Raw genomic sequence first — 23,528 nt, 5'->3', positions numbered from 1 at the left:
CCAGCAGACACACACGCACACACACAGTCTCTTAGTTCCAATCCATCTGTGATATATGAGCAGCCGGGGGCTGAATGAGGCCCAACGATGAGGCAGGAGAGAACACCTGGTTCACAATAACACCCGTGAAGACGGTGTTAGGATGAGCTGACATCAAACTTCACCCTAATATCTTCCTCAATTTTGTAAGAGAGGAGGGGGGAGAGGGGAGGAGAGGAGGGGGGAGGGGAGGAGGGGAGAGGAGAGGAGCAGGAGAGAGGTGAGGAAAGGAGGAGGAGGAGGAGAGGAGAGGGAGGATTAGTGGAGAAGAGATTTGCTCGGACAGGAGCAGACAGATAACTGATGCGAAAGGGAGAAGAGGAGAGAGAGCTCAAAAGCTAAGTAACAGGAGATCACGAAGGAAAGGATATTAAAAGAGACATGGCGATATGGAGATAAAGATGAGAGAGAGAGAGAGAGAGAGAGAGAGAGAGAGAGAGAGAGAGAGAGAGAGAGAGAGAGAAAGAGAGAGAGAGAGAAAGAGAGAGAAATGGAGGAGAACAGCAGGAGAATGACAGATATTCCTAGACAGGGCAGAAGAAAGGAGGAGGTAGAAATAGCTTGAGGGCAGAGAGGAAGGGCGACAGAGAGCAAGAGAGAGAAGGGGAGGCAGAGCAGAAAGGCTAAGGTCGCACCACTGCATTAGCAGGTCCATTATTTACACTGACGTTGAAACGCTGACAGCTCGGGGAACATGTGTATCGCAATGCTTGCGAGAAAAACCTCAAGAACATAAACACACATGCACACACGGAAACACACAAGGCAACCTGACACACCCAAGCAAAGGCAGCTTCAGTCAGCACATATCTGAAAAAACATATCACACCGAACACACACAATTTACACAACACAGTGTTGGACAAATGTAGCACCGCTATGCTATCAAAACTGAGCCGGTATTTTATGGATATGGACAATCATCCATATCCACCATGATCCTATACGGTATGATGCAGTGCATTAGGAAGCCATTTGTACAGATGATGTCGCTAATAGACTGTAATGGATAGGGACTACACAGGACAATAGCTACATGACAGAGAGGAGAGAAGAGAGAGAAATAAAGGGGGAAGGGAGAAAGAAGTGTGTGAGAGAGAGAGAGAAAAATAGTGTGAAAGACAGAGAGAGAGAGAGAGAGAGAGAGAGAGCGAGAGAGAGACAGAGAGACAGAGAGACAGACAGACAGACAGACAGACAGACAGACAGACAGACAGACAGACAGACAGACAGACAGACAGACAGACAGACAGGTATTACATCAACAGCTCCTGTGGCTGTTTAAATCATGCGGGGAAGATTCCAACCAAGGTCTTGACACCTCAACCTCCACAGGGCTTACGGGCACCATCTGTGAGATCTCAACGGCCTCTATTTGGGGTTGAGTCTACAGCCAAAGGTGAGGAACCCCACTGGTGAGGACCTGTGGGGTTAACAGTAGACTACCACCAACATTCTGGTGAGTGAGAGAAAGAGAGCGAGCAAGAGGGCAGGAGAGAGAGAGAGAGAGGGCAGGAGAGAGAGAGAGAGAGAGAGAGAGAGAGAGAGAGAGAGAGAGAGAGAGAGAGAGAGAGAGAGAGAGAGAGAGCGCAGGAGAGAGAGAGAGAGGGCAGGAGAGAGAGAGAGAGGGCAGGAGAGAGAGAGAGGGGAGAGAGAGAGAGAGAGAGAGAGAGAGAGAGAGAGAGAGAGGGCACGAGGGAGAGTAATGAAAGTAGAGCAGAGAAATAGAGAGAGAGGCGGTAGACTGATACAGGGAAGAGGAGTAGAAAAGCAGAGCAACAGAGGGTGAAGGAGAGCCAAGGGGGTGTTATTAAAACTGGAAGAGGTAAAGAAACAGAGGAGGAGGAGGAGGAGGAAAGAGAGGATAGAAAAAGGAAGGAGAGAATGGGGATCATGAAGCGGAGAAGATTGAGAAAACTAATGAAAAGTAGGAGATGGAGAGAGAGAGAGAGAGAGAGAGAGAGAGAGAGAGAGAGAGAGAGAGAGAGAGAGAGAGAGAGAGAGAGAGAGAGAGAGAGAGAGAGAATAAGAGATGAGAGACGAGGTGGGTCAAAAGACTGTGATTAAACCAAATGAAACAGGTGATTAAACCACATGTTAGGACAGATGAACCTGGGCTTTGAGTAAGTAATCAGATATTTCCATGGTCTAAAAAACTCAACAGAGATAAAAAAAAAAGAAGACAGAAGGTGAGATGGCGAGAGAGAAAGAGCAAGAGAGAGACAGAGAGGGCGGAGGGAGGGGAAGAGAGAGAGGGCCTGGGGGATGGGTGGTGGCAGCTGGTTTGATTGTGTGTGTGATTTTACACAAAAACACACACACATCACACACACACACACACACACACACACACAGACACACAAGCCCGCACAGACACACACCCACAGCGACACACACACACACACAGACAGACACACACACACACACACACACATTCACACACACACACACACACACACACACACACAGCCTGGGTAAATCCGTGGTCGGCTGTAATAAATGGAGAGCCAGAGGAGGTCTGGCGTCACGGAGCAGCGAGGAGAAACTGCTGCCACAGAGACTTACATGAGGAAAGACCCTCCTGGAAACACAGCTTATCTAGCGGAAAAACACACGCTGCAGACAGACAGATAGGCAGACAGGCAGACAGACAGCCAGACAGACAGACAGATAGGCAGACAGACAGACAGACAGACAGAGAGACAGGCAGACAGACAGGCAGACAGACAGGCAGACAGGCAGACAGACAGATAGGCAGACAGGCAGACAGGCAGACAGACAGACAGACAGACAGGCAGACAGACAGGCAGACAGGCAGACAGACAGGCAGACAGACAGCCAGCCAGACCGACAGATAGGCAGACAGACAGACAGACAGACAGACAGAGAGACAGGCAGACAGACAGGCAGACAGACAGGCAGACAGGCAGACAGACAGACAGACAGACAGGCAGACAGACAGACAGGCAGACAGACAGGCAGACAGACAGACAGACAGACAGACAGACAGACAGACAGGCATGCAGACAGACAATACAACAATACAAAAACCTTTGTTGATCTTACAACAGAGCTGTGGTGGACTAGCATTTACCACTATCTACAACATAACTTAAAGCCTTTAAATAACACAAATGACCTGTGAGCGACCAGAAGCCAGTGGTAATATTGGCCCCACACTTCACATGCAAACACAGAGGGCTAATTGCAGGGGATAGCACATTGTTATTGAAATTAGTTGTGATTTTTGGGCGCAGCGCTGAATAAATGCTATGGTAATCTCCCAGTAGTACGACCTGCAAGGTGGCCTCTTGCCAGAGACTCATTTCCCCAGATCAGTATCAGTTTACACATATATTACACCCACACTGATGCAAACACACACGCACAGACCCACACACACACCCGGATGCAAAAACACACAACCACACCCACGCACACACCATTTACGCCTACACACACACACACACCACGCCCCACCTGCACACGTGTACCCTAAAAGCCATACCGACACACACACACAACATATATGCATACACACAGACATCCACATCCTCCACCCATCACATACAAGCACGCTTTCATCTATGCCTATCTATAGATGCATAGAAGCATAGATGCAGAAACACACAGACACACCACAAGGCGTCACAACAGGGGTCTCCGCCCATCCCTCAGAACGCCCCAACGTCAGGCTGGCCTTGAGACAGACTGGTGGAGCAACCGCCCCCCGTTTGAAGACCATTTCAATCCATTAGGCGCACCACACACCCACCCCCAGACACACATCTGTCCGTTTACTGACAAACCGCGCCAGGCGTTGGATCCTTCCCGCCTCTCGCTTCACGCCTCCAGAGGGGGGGGGGGGGAAGGGGGGGGCGGACGTAAAAATTCCACGCCCGAAGATTTGCTGACACACACACCGGCGGCGGCGGCGGCGGCGGCGGCGCACGCGCGCGCGTGCGTTTCTGCTGAAAACGCAAACCCCTCTGGCCAATTAGCTGGACGAGAACAAACTATTTGAGGGTAAGCAGCACTGCCGGCGCTCCACAGAGGTCTGGGAAACGCTGGCTGGGAATATTGGCTGATAAGCTACGGCTTAGTTTATCTGGCAGGACCTGACAGCAGCCGGCACGGGGAGGGAGGGAGGGAGGAGGGAGGGAGGAGGGGAGGGGAGGGAGTGTCAGAGAGAGGGACGGAAAGATGGAGGAGGGAGGGATGCAGGGAGGGAGGGATGGAGAGAGTGGGGGAGAGCTTGAGGGGGATGTTGGTGGAGGGAGGGATGGAGAGCTTGAGAGGGATGGGAGTGGAGGGAGGAAGGAGGGAGGGAGGGAGGGAGAGAGATGGCGGTGGAGTGAGGGAGGGGAGAGGGAGGGGAGAGGGAGAGAGCTGGGAAATGACAGAGAAAGGGCCGGATAGAGAGGGGGAGGATGAATAGAGGGAGGCAGTGAGGAAGGTTGTTGAAGAAAATTAATGATGTTCCGCTGCAAATGTCGGAAGTGCACTGGCAGAAATTGAAATGCAATAACAGTGGGACTGGAACCAATGAGTGTTATTAGACAGATTCTGTGATTGAGGTCTACCAGGTACAACAACCCTCCCTCTCCTGCACCCTTATGGGACTCGCCACTGGCCCCCTTCAGCACGCACGCTGGGGTTGAACCGCTGTTTCTGCTGTGGGTTGGACACTGAAATCCCCAGATGCTTTGATAGATGCTGGTGACCGACAGCATTTAGGCTGTGTGTGTGAGTGAAAGTAACACAGGGCGCGCAATTTATCTGTGTGTTGGATGGAACATCTAACATCTACAGGTGAATAGCAGAACACGTTAACATTCTGTCGAGCCTTCCCACCAAGCTCGAACGAGCTCACATAGATAATAACATAACATAAGCTGCACGCAGGGTTTCAATCCATGCAGCGTTCAATCCACCAGAAGTAAGGAGAAGAGGTTTTGAAGCACGCATGGTTCGTTAGACTCTTCACTCAGAGGTCCTTCGGGAGGGCTCTGTGAGCAGGCAAGCTGTGATTTGCGACGACTCCTTCAGAAAACTTGTGAAACTCTGCATCCAACGGCCAAGCAGCACCCAATTATAATAGCCCACGCAGAGGGAGAAACTGCACATGTTGAAAGGACCGGCTCTGGCCATCTGTAAGGTCCAACGGCGGTACTTGAGGGAGCAGGGGGAAGCTGAAAATACAATGAACCCTGTCGTTCAGGGTCATGTGACGAATAAGTAAAAAGGAGTCTTGGGTTCTACTTGCGTTGACCTCTCCCAAATGAGACGGCTAGTTCGTAATATGATGAAGTATCTAAAAATGTGTACGTAAGTGATGCACTTATAAATGTAACAGGGTTTAAAAACATCTGTTGGCTTTTCAAATCCTCATCAGAAATGACTGCGTTCGCTAAGTGCATTTACCGAGTGACCCCTTCGCAGACGGCTTCACGCTCACAGAGGTGAACGCCGTCCGCTTCAACAAGCTCTTTGTGTCTAGCACTTTAGGCAAGGCGCGCGTACGCCCGCGAATCTGCACGCTCGCGGACTGACCGGGAATATTATGTATTGTTTGTTAGGACGGTGTTTACTCTTAGCCTCTATATAGAGCAACGTTTCCGGCCATTGTGTCAGCCGGGTTCCGCTGGAGGCGGGTCATTCCTTATGCATCACCTGGTTTCTGCTCCGACCCGAGTCAAAAAATAAAACCCAATCAAACATTCATAGCGTCCAGTGCCTGAAAACCCACAAATGGAGGCTTACTCCGGCCGCCCGTTCAGCGCCGAGTGAAATCGAAAAAGGTAAAGAACATTTCTCAAGCCTGTTTTATGGGGGCTTTACCCAACTTCTTCAACTCCCTCTAAGGCCGCAGGCTTTGCTGCGTGCGTCTTAAGAAACCTGAGAGACCAATCTACACACTGGAGCGGAAACATCTGCCCGCCAGGGCACACTTCGGCCTGGAGGACTCGCCGCTGCCGAGGAGAAGGATACGGAAGACTTTTAAGACGGCATGCTCGCTTGCGTGCCAGGGGTGGCTGGTCCTTCATAAGACCAGGGGATTGGGACAAGGTTTGGAGTGAGGTGGAATGGGGTGCAGAGCTGGGAGAGGCTGGAGAAGTGGCCGACGCTATCTCCCCCCTCCAGGTGGCTTGACTAATGGAGCACTCAAGAAGCTTCTACAAGGTTCCAGATAACCCGGTGCCCCCCCTGTGCTTTCTGGAAGCCCCCTGATAGAGATAGAGTCGAACCCAGGGGAGAGGAAACATTCACCAGAAAGAGGGAGACCTGAGCTGGAACTGCCAAATTAGAAGAAATAAAGGGAAAGAGCATCCGCCTGGGAAAGTGCTTTTAAAGAAATTGCTGTAACGCCGTTAAGCATGACTGATCACCACAAAGCCCCGACATTTTCCTTCGAGGAAGGAATTAAGACGGACATGGAGACGGCAATAGATTAGCAGAGATGGGTGTGAGGCTGTGAATGAGATGTTAAAATGATGAAAAGGACTACGTTACCCACAGGAAAGGAAAGGAAAGGCCTTATCTTCTATTGCCTGAAACCGAAATTTGGGTTAGCTCCGTGTGTGTGAAGTCTGAATTTTCAAACACAAGATTACGTTCCTCACCCTTTTGATGTTCAGTTGAGGCCATTTGATCCATTATTTTGGTGTAGAGTGACTTGAAAACGAATGAAATATGAACCACTAGTATATGTATTTCAATATGTTACGCGCATTACCGTGTTAATCTTTTGAAGCTTTGTTCACTTTCACTTTCCTCCAAGGTAACAACCTGCAAGTGAAGTATCTTAACATTTCTTTGGACTTGAAAAGGGAAAAGTCTAGGTTCATCTTCTTTCCAGATTTTTGTGTATACGGTTCTAAAAACTCTCAAACTATACCCTCAAATTGTAGCCTACCACACCAACAATGTCAAAGGGTTCCACACATTGCCCTTGGCAATGGGATTCGACCACAATGGAGAATACCAATGATGAAGCTCCAGAGCAACGATGAGATAATCCAGGGGGAAGGAAATTGGATTTAAATGCAAAAAAAAAACTGTCAGCTACTGTGACGCATATTCTTCTTTGTAGGGTCTTTCGGGGATGCCCTGCTTGGCTCCCCTTCCATTTGTTCCTATTTGCTTGAGCTTAAATCCCATTTCACGCCGCCTGGTCGTATAACTTCCGCGAGTGCCTTCCTTGCCTCCACCTCTCGGTAGGATTGTGGTTCCACAGAACCATCTCCTGGCTTAATCTGCTTAGAAATGTGCGATGAGCTTCCATTTCCTGGTGTCGGCCCAACGGGTTCCCTCAAGGGTCAGGACCAAACACTAAGCAAACATGCACACATGCACGCAGACAAACACACACACACTAACATATACCCGCACACATACAGGCATTTTCACACACACACACACACACACACGCACGCACACACACACACACCACAAAGAAGTGTTTGAAGTTGTGAATGTTGTGTGGCTCGTCTGTTGAACAATTATTGCAAGTCCCCAAAGGAGAAGGAAACGATGGGTACACACACACACACACACACACACACACACACACAAAACAGGCAACAATAGTAAAAGGGGTAGAGAGAGAGAGTGGAGGAGGAAGAGGTAGAGAGAGAGGAAGAGGAGTAGGAAGAGGTATGGATGCCAGTGTAACATTTTTCCTTTACAAGCAGGCAGAACGAGCCCCTTAATGAATGACTGCACACAAACACACACACACAAACACGCATCCACAAACACACACACACACACACACAGAGGATGGAGAGCAGATTTCTTTGCTCTGTTTATCTTGTAAAGCCTTCTCTCCCTGAGGTCCGGGCTGTCATTATTCTCAGTGCAAAACAGAACACTTATAAATGAATACACACACACACACACACACACACACGCACACACACACACACACACACACAGAATCAGCCACAAGAGCACACAGAGACACACAAAGAAAAAGCCCCCAAATGCACACAGAAATGCAAATAGTACACACATGCACACACACACAGCAACTGAAGCATCAGCCCATCTGGTTTGAAACACTTTACAGCAGCAACATTAATCCTATACATTACGCCACATAGATTAATGTACACCCACACACACAAACACACACAAGCACACACACACACACACACACAAGCTGGTTTTCTGGCTTGGCTGACATTCTTGGGATAACTCAACTCTTATCATATACACACGCCCACATCGTCCATGTAGACCAATCGTACACACACTGCCTTTATGAATCCACTCAGCAACCGCTGTATGGTTGGACATCTGCCAGCAGATGCTCATAACCATTAGGGCGAGAGGGGGAGGGGGTTAGGGGGTCTGTCTACTGTGCGTCCTCTAGCACAGTGGTTCCGAACATGCGGTTCACGACCCTTAAAGGGCTCTCAGCAGGGGACCAAGTGAGTTGCTGGACGGCCACGGTAAAAATAAAATAAAGGTGGCGAAAAAGGATAGGTCTTCGTGTTTAGTTGGTAACACTTTACAATAAGGGAACATTATTAAAGCACTCATTGCCATTAGTTCATGGAGTAACCATTGATGAATGGGGTATTTACTAATGGGGTTCATGTTAACTTAGTTCATGGGGTTCATGTTAACTAATGTTTCAATTGAAACATTATTTAAAGGGTTAAGGTTAACCCTAGCCAACTTACCCCAACCCCTATGCAAATGCTATATAATAATACTTATAACTGCATTAACTGATGTTAACTCATGGTTCATTAATGTACCCAATTAATTTGATCAGTAGTCGTTTTTAGGGCTGAAAGTGGACAATATTATATTGATGAACAACCTTCATAGAGAGATGTTAATGAGACAATGTGTTGACAACGTATCACTGTACAATCTCCACGGTGAAACAGTGAGCCAGTACACACTTGATTAGGAAAGCCTGAAATCTAGGAAAAACTAGGGACCTTAAAAATAATTGGAAATCTAGAGATAAATTGCCCCTGAATCTCTGCCTAGCAGATAAACCTTCACCGTCAGTTTTCTATCCCAAAATTCACGAATGGCTGAATCAAAAACATTTACAATTTAAAATAATCTATTCATAAAACAGATAAAAGGACAAATAACTAATTAAGAACTGTACTCATTTATCTGCAAAAAGGTTTATCTTTCCACTTGACACTGATAATTCTTGGCACACTGATCATATCTGCAGTGGAAACACAGTATTCCCAGAAAGTGAAGCAAATGCATGTTGAATCACTTTGAACGTAGAGGGAGTTTCCAATAAGGACCAAAAAGTGATTGGCCCGAATCCAATCTGCCAGCAAAACGCTCACTCAACCAGGACACTAATTGTTATCGGAAGCAGAAGAAAAGAAAGAAGCAAAAATGCTTGGAAGTTTCTGTTCTGCGTCTCCAGCTTGAAGCAGGTTTTAATAAACAAGTCATCTCCCCTGCATAGTGTCTCTAAAAAAGTCCCTCCAGACAGTTTTAGTATTCAACCCATTTTACTGTTTGTCCTAATTAAGCCACACTAACAAAAAGCAAAGCGGGGAAACCCGAGAGCCTGAGATACCATTGTTGACTATTTAAAAATGGATCAATCAAGGCACAACAACTAGAGATAGTCTACATCTTGCTGCAATTGCGAATGAACATTTCGGGGCGGTTAAAATCAATTTAGCTAGCTTGCGTCTCAAGCGCCACTGGAGTTTTCTTCTAACAAGGTGTTCACAGCTTGAGGCCGACATCAAACCGATCCACATCCAGTCTGGAATAATTCAAACCTTGAGCTACTCTGAAAGTTCTAGAGCATAACAAGGAGATGTTAAAATGTTAAGAGCAGGAAGCCTTACTGAAACGTGCGTAAAGGTAGACAACTGGCAAGCATTAAAGTAGAGGCATAGGACCCAAGAGAACCAGTATGGCTGTCAGCTAACCAAGGATATAGTTAGACATCATGTTAGCATGAGCATCGTCTTATTTACAGCCAGGAAAAACTCCATGTCTGCCACCGGCTCTATAGAACCGGCTCTATAGAACTTAGTGCTTTGTGGAATTCTCCGTTCTCATGCCAATCTTAAAAGAGACCTTAAAGTGAGAATCCTTCTTTCTTCCTTGTTAGCTCTGGTCCGCATTTATGTTAATTTCTTGTCCATATATATTATACACAATGTATGCCAAAGAATTACATAGTTGTTTGATATGAATGTAACTGATTTAAATTTGTATTTCATACATTGAAATTGACTACAATTTAACTTTACCAACCCATAGTAGGTATCATATGTTTCACCTCATAGTTGGTTAGCAATATAAGTTGGTGGACACAAACCAAAATATCTTTATATAGTACTAACTGTCAGTAGTTAAATCCATTACAACGCTCCAAAGAAATCCTCAAGTAAGTATTTAACAAACTCGGACCTTGGAATCGTAAGCATTTGTTTGCTCTCAAGAATATCCGAAAAATACCAAATGTTTCACTATAATTTACTTTATCCATTAGTGTAAACCGACATAGGTGGTCTGGTTACTCAAGAAAACTCCCAGGGTTCCTTGGGGCTGTACCCCTGGGATATATAACTTCTAAGTACCTCATCCATCCCCACCAACACACCGCTGTAAACATTTACGTTACCTGCTCAGGTCTAAATCACAAGAGAAGGCTGTAGTACAGCCCCTGTTGTGTTGTTTACACCTGGGGAGGACTGGTATGCCATTCTGGATCAGTACTGTACACATCTGCCTATTCACCGGCTGTTCAATTCTACTATTTTGACATTAAGCAGTGAGGAGATGAATGAATGAATGTACGTACACACAAGTACGCACGCATGCACATACACACGTTGTAGCCTTCAATGTCCCTCACATCTCTGTCTAATCTCTCTCTCTCTCTCTCTCTCCCCCTCCCCCTCCCATTCTCTCCCTCTGTACCCTTTATATTCCTCTCTACCTACCCCCCCCTACTCCTCCCCTCCTCTCCTCTCCTCCCCCTGCCTCCCTCTCTGGTCTCCAGCGAGCCTAAACCTATTACAAAGTAAAAGATTATTAGGGCTCTATCTGCCGGAGAGCAGCCGGCCCGCTCCCAGCAGACCCAGGAGAAGCCTGTGTTAAACCACTGACCATACAGATGCACCAACGCCACTCGTCACGTGCTCCCCCACTTATTTTCACACCTAGTTACCCGTGACGCCAAGCAGAGAACATGAGAGCGACTAACTATCGCCGTGGTAACACCGGCTGAACCGCAGAAACCAAGCAGCCATTTTCCACATGGCCCCGGAACCCTGAATTGCTGAGTTAGAAATGCCATTGTTCTCGCAAGCGCCGGTAAAAAGTTGAATGCGCTCCATTTGCCATGGATGCTTTTTTGTTAATCTCCCATTCTCTAGAGGGAATATTCCTGTTTTTTCGAGCCTCTTAGCTCGTTTTTTATTTAATCGTTTAGTCGTTCGGTTTCGCGAAGGCCCATTACATCTGTCGCAGTGATTAAGCGCTAGTATTAATAATGTTGAAAATATTAGTTGATTTGACTACCTCTATGAGGTAGTCACATACTAGTCTAGTATTTCCTTATGCCGAACAACGTGATGTGTGCTGCTCAAGGGAACTTCAGCAGGGGTAGACAGTTTGTGACCACGTTACATCCACGCTAGCCCCATATCCTCATTCTCTCGTCATCATTCAGCCAATTATATAACATAGAGAAGAAATAGAGGAAGTCAAGTAGCAAAGTTACATCAGTGGATGTTTATTTCATGTGTAAATAATGACAGGGTTCACAGATGAGTGGACTAATGTTGAAAAAAAAGCCTCAGGGTCCAAACTTAATCCCCTGTCCAAAGACTTCCCATTAATCCAGCATATCATGGATAATCTGGGTGTTTTAAGCCCGATGAAGTCCCTCTAAAACGAGAGTGGGGGCTCTAATAAGAGGATAAATATGTCAGGCAGAGACCCGCTCTGTCCATCCCAGCCTGTCCGCATCACAGACTGACCTCTGCTACAGAGTTGGCTCACATTTAAGAGATGTGACCACATTCTGAAATGTTGGGTAAAGGTTTAGTCTTTACACAGGGAAAATGGACCGTGAAGAGGAACTGGAGCAAGAAGCCCCCCCCCACCCCCCACCACCACTGTTGGTTTCCAGCAGAGCTGGGAGGGCAAGAGGTTCAAATACCAAATAACACAGTCGAAATAATCCAAAACAGTGGGAACGAAAAGGCTGCACAGTTCTTTAAACCTTAACCCAAAATGTTCCACAAAAAGCAAAAGGAAGAGACGACGGAAGAGACCAACCTACGCATCTCAAGAGACACACAGACCCACGTAACCATTTCCCCAATCCTCTAATTACACCAATCATTTTTTCGATCGTTCACTCGAGTTCGTAATGCATTGCTCAGGACAACGTCTGAGGGAAAGAGGGCAGTGGATTACCGCAGAACACGAAGGAGTCATCCAAGAACATGTTCCCTTCGGAAGCCGCATCCTGCTCTCCCCTCATTACCCGCCGTACAAACTCAAAGCCTGCGGCTATCTATGGACATATATAGAGTAGGGCGAGATGGAGAGCCTATGTACTGTGCTACCGTATGTGTATTCGATTACCTTAAGGCCCAAGGGAGCGACCTCGGAGAAGTGACCTGTGTATTAATACACATTAGCTCACAACTGTGGCCTGGCTATGTCCGATGTGTCCACGCTACAGTAGGCTTGTATGCGGCTCCTGTGTAATGGCCCACATGCGACGAACAGTAGAAGTTCAGCGGTTTCACCGTGCATCTGCAGTACCGCTGCAGTCGGTCGGGTTCCGCAGATGTTCCGCACATTGTATCTTCAACTGGAATATGCGCAACTGAATATGAATGTTATGTTCAAGACAATGATGCTTTAAGGCAGCGCATGTAGCTTAAACCTACACCCCTTGCTTTGATCTCCAAAATAGCTACACAGAATTATTAACCGTTACATCATTAATTTTCCAAACTGCAATGGCAAACGTACAAATGCACTTGTATTCATGTTTGGTATACATGATCCACATTCGAAGATGCAGGATGGATATAAATATTCATATTTATAAACATATCCATCATGGGCATTCCAACTACCAACCATGGCTTTGACTCATTCTAATTACTGCCTGCTATTATTCCAGCCCGGTTATCATTTCCGACCATGCTTCGGTTGTGTCTTAACAGCTGTGCCCTACTCTGCATGTGTGCTTCAACAAAGTTATTATTATACAGCCATGATCTACACATGCACACACACACACACAAATATACACATCGCACACGTGTACACACACCCATGCAGGCACACACACATACGCACACACGCAATCCCACACACACACACACAAACATGCACAGACAGACACACACACACACGAAGACACACAAACACACACACACACACACACGCTCTCTCTCTCCAGGGAGCTGACCAGTCCACCCACTCCCGCTATGTTCCTTGTCTCTGCTAGCAGAGAGACGCCAGGCACACACACAGCTTGGGGTTAACCACGAGCTCAAGGGCACCTTGACTGGAACTGATACAGTATGAATGCCACTGCTAACTAGCAGGCTAATCCGCTTTTTTGTTTTCCCATTTTCTTTGTTTTTGTTTGTTTTGTTTTTTGGTTGCCGTTTCTGGCTTACAAGTGAGAGCGATGCCCGGAGCACGCACGCGCATGTGTGCGTGTGTTTGTGTTTGTGTGTGTGTGTGTGTGTGTGTGTGTGTGTGTGTGGGAGTGTCCTTGTGTGTGTATTCACTTTGATCACAATTTTAATATGAAAATTTTCCTGAAAAACACACGCCTAAAAAGGAAGAATAAACAACAGAGAGAGACAGACAGACAGACAGACAGACAGACAGAGAGCGAGTGAGACAGAGAGGGAGAGAAAGAGACAGAGACAAAGAGTGAGAGAGAGACAGACAGAGATAGACAGAGAGAATGCTGTGAATGATTTAATGAGCTCGCAAACACAAACCCCCACAAACACACCAGTTAGGAATAGCATACAATACCACAATTAAATAATTCAACAAACAGAAGCACATATGGAGAGCACTCTGATAGACATGCGTGCAATCACATGGTATTCTTGCAAAGTCAAGGCACTTGAGAATATTACAACGAAAGAAGTATGTGTGTGTGTGTGTGTGTGTGTATTTGTGTGTGTGTTTGCATGTGTATATTGTGTGTGTGTGTGTGTGTGTGTGTGTGTGTGTGTGTGTGTGTGTGTGTGTGTGTGTGTGTGTGTGTGTGTGTGTGTGTGTGTGTGTGTGTGTGTGTGTGTGTGTGTGTGTGTGTGTGCGCGTGTTTGTATGCACGCAAAATACACTTTGTACTCTGTAAGTCAGAATCAGAGAGCTGAGAGAAAGAGAGAGACAACCCCAGAGACAACACATATAAATAGCAACACCAAAGATATACAGAATAACAGGACATGAGAGAAGGAGAGAAGGAGAAGAGCGGAGAAGAGAGAAGAACAGAACAGAGGAGCAGAGAAGAGACGATGCAGTGAAGATCACAGACAAGGAAACAACCCTCTCGACGCTAAACACCTTAAAAGACACGCCATTCATATGTATGGATGTAGCCTCATAGAGCGTAGCCTAGCTTAGCGTGGCCTCTCGTCTTTGAAGGGTGGGCGGAGACCGGAGCCAAGGGAGGTAAACACAGGAAAAAAACACACAAACGCCATGTAGAAGACAGGACCTGAGATGGTGTTGTAGTTGGTGTAGGAAAAACCTCCCAAAAACCGGTGGATCAACAGTTTGACATCAGACTGCAGGTCATGTCTGACACACTAACACGCCTTTCCAGCCACGGAGGACGGCCGGGAAGCTAAGCTTAAAGATTATCTTGTGGGGGGTGCGTCTGCATCAAAGTGTTCAGAGCACAGCGCTCAACAAGAGCGTATAGCGCTAAGGCTAAGCTAAGCCCAACACAAGCCAAGCTGCCTTCTCATCAAGGCTGCACCCCACTCATTGTACTCACTAGGGGCGGTACGGCGGGGGGAAAATGACAAGACGCACGTTTCAGCAAAGGGTCCCTTAAAGCACAAACTACTGCTCATATTTAGAACGGTACATTCCATTTTTGACATGACTAAACAACAGCTCTCCGGACCACCATTACTTGAGGTCATTAACCGAATAACCCCCAGCCCCTGACATTTCATTATGACGTGCCTTTTTTCTGTGTTCTTGGTATTTCAAATGGCGTTTTTACCATTTAAATGGGCCCTGCAGTGCTGGTTAATAAGCAGACGTTGCGAGGCCCCTTGTAGCAGGATTTTTCTAAAGTTCAAGTTAAGCAAATGGCACGAAACAGAATTACACATGAGGTAGAGTTTTCTCATTAATATCAATTCACTACCTGACGTGCTATATATACGCTCTCTGTCTCTGCGCACACACACACACACAATAGACACACAGACAATCACACAGACAGACACACACACACACACACACACACACACAAACACACCTGAAAGGCCACACATTGACTCTCATTAAAACACCCACACAAAAACAAACAAACCCACACACACACCTGAAATGTCAGGCATTGTCTCTCATAAACACACACACCGCACACTGACACACACCCATCCTCCCATGCCTAGCATGCCCTATGGGTAGGTAGCAGATGTCCACCAAGTGGGTTACAAGGGCTGGTCTCTAACTTTCTTTTACTGATCTCCTTTCCTGCTCAAGGACACATGGGCTCTCTCTCGCTTCATCACTCACTCATGGAAACGTATGCTCGCTCTCTCCCTTAATCGCTCTCTTTGTCCCACATAAACACACACACACACACACACACACACACACACACACACACACACACACACACACACACACACACTCGGACAGAGGCTAACTGTGCTGAGTCACAGCATTACTCACAAACTCAATAATTCACAAAGATTGGTTTCTTTGGTGTAATTTGAGACACATTAAGTTAAATAGGCCGATCGAAGTCATAACACTTACACGAAATTGAAAAGAAAAAAAATAAGCAGAAGAGCCTGGCTGAATAATCTGTTTACGGCAAAACAGTGGGACACACTCACACACAACACCCTTCTACTCTGCTGTCTCGAAATTGCCAGTGTCTGCCTTTCTCTTTGTTTACTTGATATTCAACAAAACCTAACAGAGTCTCTGGGTTGAATCAGATGCAATGTCACGCCTTCACACTCAAAAAGAGAGGAATATATAAAAAGAACGAGGAAAATAATGCAGGGTGAAAAAGTTTGGCAAGTGCAATCTTTGTCCAACAACACATAAAGTCAAACTCATAACACACAGACACACAGACGCACAGACAGAGACACAGACACAGACACAGACACAGACACAGACACAGACACACACACAGGGACAACACACAGGGACCAACAAACATGGACCTCCACACCGTTCACGGTGTTGCTGCGGTCTCCTACCTGTGACTGTGACCAGCATGGGCGCCACCAGCGGCCGGTTGTTGTCCAGCTTCCGGCTCAGGCGGATCTCCCCGCTGGTGTGGTTGAGCAGCAGCAGGTTGAGCTCGTTGCCCCGGTCGATGGTGTAGTACAGGCGGTCCGACACGTCCGGGTCGTGGGCCGGGACCCGCCCGATGACGCCGCTGGGGAAGCTGTTGGAGCGGTTGGACACGAAGTTGTTGAAGATGATCTGGAAGTCCCTCATGGTTGGCCGGTTGTCGTTCTGGTCCACCAGGCGGATGCGCACAGTGGCGCGCGAGACCAGCGGCGCCGATGTGGCCTGCACCACGATGACGTACTCGTTGCGGGCCTCGTAGTCCAGGTCGATGAGCGAGGTGAGCTCGCCCGAGAAGATGTCCATCTGGAAGATCTCGGGGATGTTCCCCTCCACGATCTGGTACATGATCTGGGCGTGGGCGCCCTCGTCGGGGTCGGTGGCGGTGATCTGCGCCACCACGGAGCCCACGGCGCTGTTCTCCTTCACCAGCACCTCGAAGTCGTCGGCGGGGAACACGGGCGCGTTGTCGTTGACGTCCAGCACCGTCACCTGGATGTGGACCGGCGTGCGCTGCGGGGGCACGCCGCGGTCCACGGCGAAGGCGGTGAGCTCGTAGAAGGGCACGCTCTCGCGGTCCAGCCGGCGCACCGTCCGCACGATGCCCGAGGTGGGCTCGATGGTGAAGTCGCCGTCGCCGTCCTCGCCGTTCTGGAAGGTGTACTGCACGCGGCCGTTGGCGTGCGCGTCCCGGTCCGTGGCGGAGATCTGCAGCACGCTGGTGAAGGGCGGCGCGTCCTCCGTCACCGAGCCCTGGTAGCGCGGGCTCATGAACTGCGGCGCGTTGTCGTTGACGTCGTTCACGTTCACCTCCACGTACGTGGTGTCCGACTTCTGCGGGATGCCGTTGTCCTTGGCCGTGATGGCCAGCGTGTAGGTCATCTGGTCCTCGTAGTCCAGCTCCGCCTGCAGCGTGATGGCGCCCGTGCCCGGGTCGATGCGGAACTGCGGTATGTTGTCCTCCAGGAGGTAGGTGATGCGGGCGTTCTCGCCCACGTCGTCGTCCGTGGCGCTGATCACCACCACCGTGCTGCCGGGCGGCCGGTCCTCGTTGACGCTGATGGAGTAGTGGGCGCTCTGGAACACGGGCCGGTGCGTGTTGGCGTCCGTGATGTTGACGTGCACCTGGCAGGTGTCGTGGAGCGTGCGGTCGGAGGCGGTGACCGTCAGCACGTAGCGCCGCTCCTGCTTGTAGTCCAGCGGCAGCGCCAGGGACAGGAGCCCCGCCCCGCCTGCCGTGCTGATGGCGAAGCGGTTGCGGGTGTTGCCCCCGGTGATCTGATAGGTGACGGCGCTGTTGACGTCGCGGTCCACCGCCGTGACGCTCGCCACGCTGGTGCCCACCACCGCGTCCTCGTTCAGCCGGGAGAAGTACTCCTTCTGGACGAACTCGGGCCGGTTGTCGTTGACGTCCATCACCGTGATGGTCACGCTCGCCGTGGCGGACAGAGGGGGCATGCCGTAGTCCCGGGCCTCCACACCGAAGAAGTAGTGCTCCACCGACTCCCGGTCGAGGGCCGAGCGCACCGTGACCCACCCCGTGGCGGCGTTGATGACGAAGGGCGTGTCCGTGCCCGTGCCGGTCAGCCGGTACTCCAGCCGCGCGTTGTCCGCGGAGTCCGTGTCGATGGCCTGGATGTGGAGGATGGAGCTGCCGATCGGGGCGCTCTCCAGGGCCGACGCCTGGAACGGCGTGGACACGAAGATGGGCGGGTTGTCGTTGACGTCGGTCACCTGCACGCTGACGATGCCCGTGTTGTTGGACAGAGGCGGGCGCCCGTTGTCCTGGGCGCGCACCCTCAGGGTGTACTCCCGCTCCGCCTCGTAGTCCAGCGGCGCCACCACCTGGATCTCCCCGGTCACGCTGTCGATGTTGAACTGCCCACGGCTGTTGCCGCTGATGATGTTGTAGTGCACGGCGGCGTTGCCGTCCTTGTCGTGGTCCGTGGCGCTCACCCGCAGGATCTCCGAGTGCGGCCGCACGTCCTCCCGCACCGCCACCACGTAGCGCTTCTCGCTGAACTGCGGCACATTGTCGTTCTCGTCCAGCACGGTGATGAAGACGCGCACGGTGGCCGACCGCGGGCCGGGCTCCTTGCCCTGGTCGCTGGCCTCCACCTGCAGGGTGTAGTGCTCGTTGGTCTCGCGGTCCACCGAGCCCCGCGTGGTGATGAGCCCCGAGCGGGGGTCCACCTCGAAGGCGGCCCGCGCCTGCCCCACCGTGTCCCCGATGAAGCGGTAGCGGATGTTGGCGTTGGACGGCGAGTCCAGGTCGGTGGCCCGCAGCTGCAGGATGGGGTAGCCTTCCTCCACGTTCTCCCGGATGGTCTCCCGGTACTCCGTCTGCTCGAAGATGGGCGAGTGGTCGTTGCGGTCGGCCACGGTGATGGCCACCATGGTGGTGCCCGAGAGGCGGGGCGACCCCGAGTCCGTGGCCGTGACCCGGAAGTAGTGCAGGTCCATGTGCTCGCGGTCCAGCACCTGGGTGCTGCTGATGAGCCCCGACTCGGGGCTGATGTGGAAGTAGTCGGAGGAGCGGCTGTTCATCAGCGGGGCCATGGAGTAGACCACCCGGCCCCCGTCCCCGCCGTCGGGGTCCGTGGCGGACATGGCCATGACCGAGGTGCCGGGCGGCTGGTTCTCAGGGATCTGGACCTGGTAGTTGTACAGGGAGAAGTTGGGTTGCCTGTTTGCCGCCCGACGGGGGCGTGGCAAGCCCTCCCCCTTCCCTGGCTCCTCCTCCTCCTCCCTCAGCTCCTCCGGGGCCCCGCCCTCCGCCTCTATAATCAGCCAGTCCAGCTTCCTCTCTCCCCTTGAACTCTGACCCTTCTCCTCCCCCTGTCCTCCCCCCTCCAGTCTGCCCATGCTGCGCTCCTCTCCCCCGCTGGCCCTCTCCTGACCTCTCCCTGTCTCCGCCCCTCCTCCCTCCTCCACCTCCCCCTCCAGTCCCCCAGCAGTCCCGTTTTCCTGCCTTGTCTTTGTCAGGATCGCGGTGCTCACCCAATCTCCCACCTCCCCGGCTGCCTCTGCCTCCCCCTGCCGAGCGGCGCTGGTCCCGCCCTCCCCCACCTGTAATTCCCCTCCAGCCCGTCGCTCGGCTTCCGCCTCCCTCTCCCCGGCACTCTCCCCTTCTCCCTCGTCCTCAGTCACCATCTGCCAGCTCTCCGAATGACTGACACCTTTGGGCTCCAACGGCACTCGCTTACCGGATTTTAATTGCGTGCGCGTGCCCTCCCGGTCGGCGGCTAAGCTGTCGGCGCGCAAGATGTGAGGGAACTGTCTCAGGGAGCCGCCCCCCCGCCGCTGCCGGGACAGGGAGATCTGAGGGCGCGGTGCTGCGCTCTGATCATCGGGGGACACCTGTCCGACGGTTGAATCGTATCGGTGTCCCGCCGTTTGAGGAGACGGCCACTCGGCGCTCGCAGATTCTCCGTGGTTGTTATCATTGGGGTTTTTGTCAATACTTTTGACGTTATTGTTGTTGTTATTATTGCCATTATTGTTATTAAGGTTGTATCCACTCCACACATATACCGTGAACTCCTGCTTGAGATGACGTGTAGGTGAGCCAGTGTCCTCGTTTGGAGCGATACGCGAGGAGTTTGAAAGCCCTTCCCCCGGAGCTGTCCTCGGTGCTGAAGCGAGATTCACTCCAAGGGGCACGCCTGAGTCACCGCGGCGCGCGGTCAGGTGGGCTTCCGAGAAATGACGCGTGCGCTGGGACGGGACGCGAGGAGTCTGCGCAAGAACGCGGGGCTTAAACTGACTGTGTTGTTCTGATGATGCGTGACCCTGGAAGTTGACGGGAAACGTAATGGGCGTGGAGGATCCTGAGTCACTGAAACACGCCAGGGCTGCGGTTTTCTTTCCGTTTGAATGAGCCAGCGTTTTCGGGGTTTTAATACTTCCTGGGAGTTCTTCTGCTCGTTTTTTATCGGGTTTAGCCATACAACTGACAGATGAGCCTTTTCTGTTGGACTGATGAAATGGGCAGGGCGTAATTGAGATTTGTCCGGGTTTAAATTGGATGTCGAGATTACGCCCTGCTACGTCTCTCAGGGGGGCCGTAAACTCGCCTAAACACCCACCCCCATTTCCTACTTCGTCCCTACTGCCCAAATAACTCCCCCGTACCACACTCTGCCCTCCCTGGGTTGGAGAGCTCTGCCTTCGCCTTGCCGGTGATGATTTCCCTCGCCATGTCTCATTATCAGGCCCGTGATCAAACGTCAGAGACGGAAAAGCCAAACCATTATGAGGATAATTAGTTGAATTAGCATGTTCACTGCCTTGCCTCATTCCTACTCCTCCTCCTCCTCCTCCTCCTCTATCGCTTTCCCTCTCCTTCCTGCTCAACCCCCCCAAATTATTCCTGGCTTGCTTACGCACAGACCTGGCGCGTGTCCTCCCACAACAACCTGCGAGCACCACGGTACCGGTGACCAACCCCGGTGAAGATGATGAGGATGATGATGACACAGAATATCTGGACGCTTCTCCTCCCCCTGACACGTGTTGGCAGCAGACGCGAATCTTTTCTCTCGTCTCTCGTTTTTCCTCCGTGGTGCTAACATGGCCGGTGCAGTGACCCCCGTAACCGCCCCCCGCCGCTATGCCTGGGCTGGAATCGATAACATGGTGGCCATCGCGATGGGAGTCGTTCCCTGGTGAAGCACCGCCCGCCCCGGCCACCCCGTGCTCGCTGTACGCACGATGAGAGAGGACGTTATCCGCGTCGCATCTCCGGGATGAATGGCCGTTTGAAATGCGATCACCTCCCCGCGTGTTCCCAGAACCTGATGACTGTGCGCCTTCGGGGAAGTTGAGATTAATATCGAGGGTACAATGGGAATGAGGAGTCGAAATGTGATACGAAACGTGTCCGAAGTGAGTGCATTCACCAAAGCCTGTTGGTACGGGGCCAGGTGGGAGGTACGGGGCGGACCTTAAGCCCCGTTTGGTGAACCTTGACCCGTGAAAACGATGGAGGATTGGGGCTAAGGGGTCGGGAAAACCTCTCGCTTCCGGCACCTTTTCCCCTTCCCTCTGTCCACTTCCGGGTCCCCCGTGAGAGTCTTGCACAAAGACTCTCGTGGCGAGGTGTGGTCTCAACCCCGCGGCTCGCGCCGGGCAGACCCTAGTCCTTTGTACTGGCCGTTTCTTTCCGTTTTGCCCTTGCAGCGAGAAATAAACAGGTAAACCGGGAGGTAAACCAACGCCCTTCCTCACCCACCCCCCACTCTCCGTCCCCCCCTCCACTCCTCCTCCTCCTCCTACACCGGTGGAGCTCAGCCCGCTGCTCCCACCTGGGGAAGGAAGTGATGGAGAGACCGCTCCCTTCCGCCGACACGCTCCTCTGGAGCACCGCACCGGTCCCTCCCTCGCTCCATCCCGGCGAAACCCTCTCCGCGTCCCGTAGAGGCAGCAGTAGTCCCCGGCCGACAGTCCCGCGAGCGACCCCGTGCATTCTCCACGCTGTATCCGCTCTGTAATCCACCTGCTCGTCGGGCGCACATCCCAGCCGCTCCTGGTCAACTCCCGTTGCTGCTGCTGCTGCTGGCTCTGTTTACCGGCGTGTCGGTCGCAGCGGCCCGGGGTCCACCGGCTGGAATCCCCCCCTGACGGACCCGTCCCCTGGATGACGGTGAACAAAGGGCCGAGGAGGAGCAGGTGGAGAAGCAGAGGCGAGAGCAGCAGGAACGGGGTGAAGCCCGGTAGCGGTGCAGCCATTTAGTCTGTTCCTTTCTCAATCTCACTCCCCCCTCCTCTCTCTCCTTTTCTCCCTCGTCCACCCTCTTCCTCTTCTCTCGTCTTCTCCTTCTCGCTTTCCTCGAGGCTTTCCTTCCTTCTTTTCGCCGGCTAGGCAGCCAGATCGAGGACCGCCGGCGGCACCGCCCGACACCTTCCCCCGAACTCCCCCGCGTCTCCCCGGGCCTGGGGAGTTGGCATCTACCCGCTGTGGTCTCCGGACCTAGAGGTGTCGGCGTTATGAGCGGCGCGGCAGCATTTTCTTCTTTTCCGGATCATCCCATCCAACATGGCTCAAACATACACTCACTCACTGACTGGGCTGGGCTCCCTCACACACACACACTAACCCTTCCCGTGTCTCGCCCCTCTCTCTCTCCCTCCCTCTCTCTCTTTCTCCCTGCCTCTCTCGAGCAACGACACAGCTCGTTGGTACTATCCATCCACACACTCACACACACGCACCACAGATCTCTCTCTCTCTCTCTCTCTCTCTCTCTCTCTCTCTCTACCCCTCCCCCTAGCTTGCTCGCTTCTCCAGCTCAGCGTCTCCTCCGCCCCTTCATCTCCCCCACCCCTTCCACGCCTCTTCTCTCTCCGTCCCTCCTTCTCTCTTCTCCCCCCGCCACCCCCCCCCCCCCACGGTCTCTCTCTCGAAAAGAATGGTTTGCTCCGGTGCGCAGGGATGTTACACATAACCCGCGGCGGCCATATCCACAGCTGGAATAAGAGGGCGAATGGGCTACACACACACACGCACAAGCACACACACACACACACACAAAATCACACACGCAAGCACACACACACAATCACACACATACACACACACACACACACACACACACACACACACACACACACACACACAAGCACACACACACACAATCACACACGCACGCACACACACAGAGGTGCACACTAACATACCCACACGGGGATTCGACCCATAGCAGCAACAGACGAAAAATACGGTCTTAATATACGCTCAATTTATATTTTAAATATGTATTAATATCAAATTATGAATATGTCAAAATATGTAATCATGATTCTTTATCGATATGCCACATGAAGATTATTTATTTGGTCAATTTATATGATCTAATAAATAATAATTTATTGATAACATGTCTTTAACGTCCCTTATGGGTCTAAATCAGCAGTATCTACAG

At 51.1% G+C, this 23,528-nt stretch overlaps 1 protein-coding gene across 1 annotated transcript in view; it reads right to left on the bottom strand.

Annotated features, from left to right (window-relative positions):
• Nucleotides 1-22,335, bottom strand: part of celsr3 (cadherin, EGF LAG seven-pass G-type receptor 3) — a gene marked incomplete at both ends in the record, with an annotated part of 89,076 nt that extends 66,741 nt beyond the window's left edge. The window contains one exon of the mRNA XM_079742386.1: nucleotides 16,512-22,335. Within this exon, the coding sequence (XP_079598512.1) occupies nucleotides 16,512-22,335 (5,824 nt within the window). The remainder of the gene's footprint in view (nucleotides 1-16,511) is intronic.
• Nucleotides 22,336-23,528: the final 1,193 nt, after the last annotated feature.

This window comes from Pollachius pollachius (assembly GCF_949987615.1).
Source record: "Pollachius pollachius genome assembly, chromosome: 8".
Lineage (NCBI taxonomy): Eukaryota > Metazoa > Chordata > Actinopteri > Gadiformes > Gadidae > Pollachius > Pollachius pollachius.
This window is presented reverse-complemented; position numbering and strand designations above follow the sequence as displayed.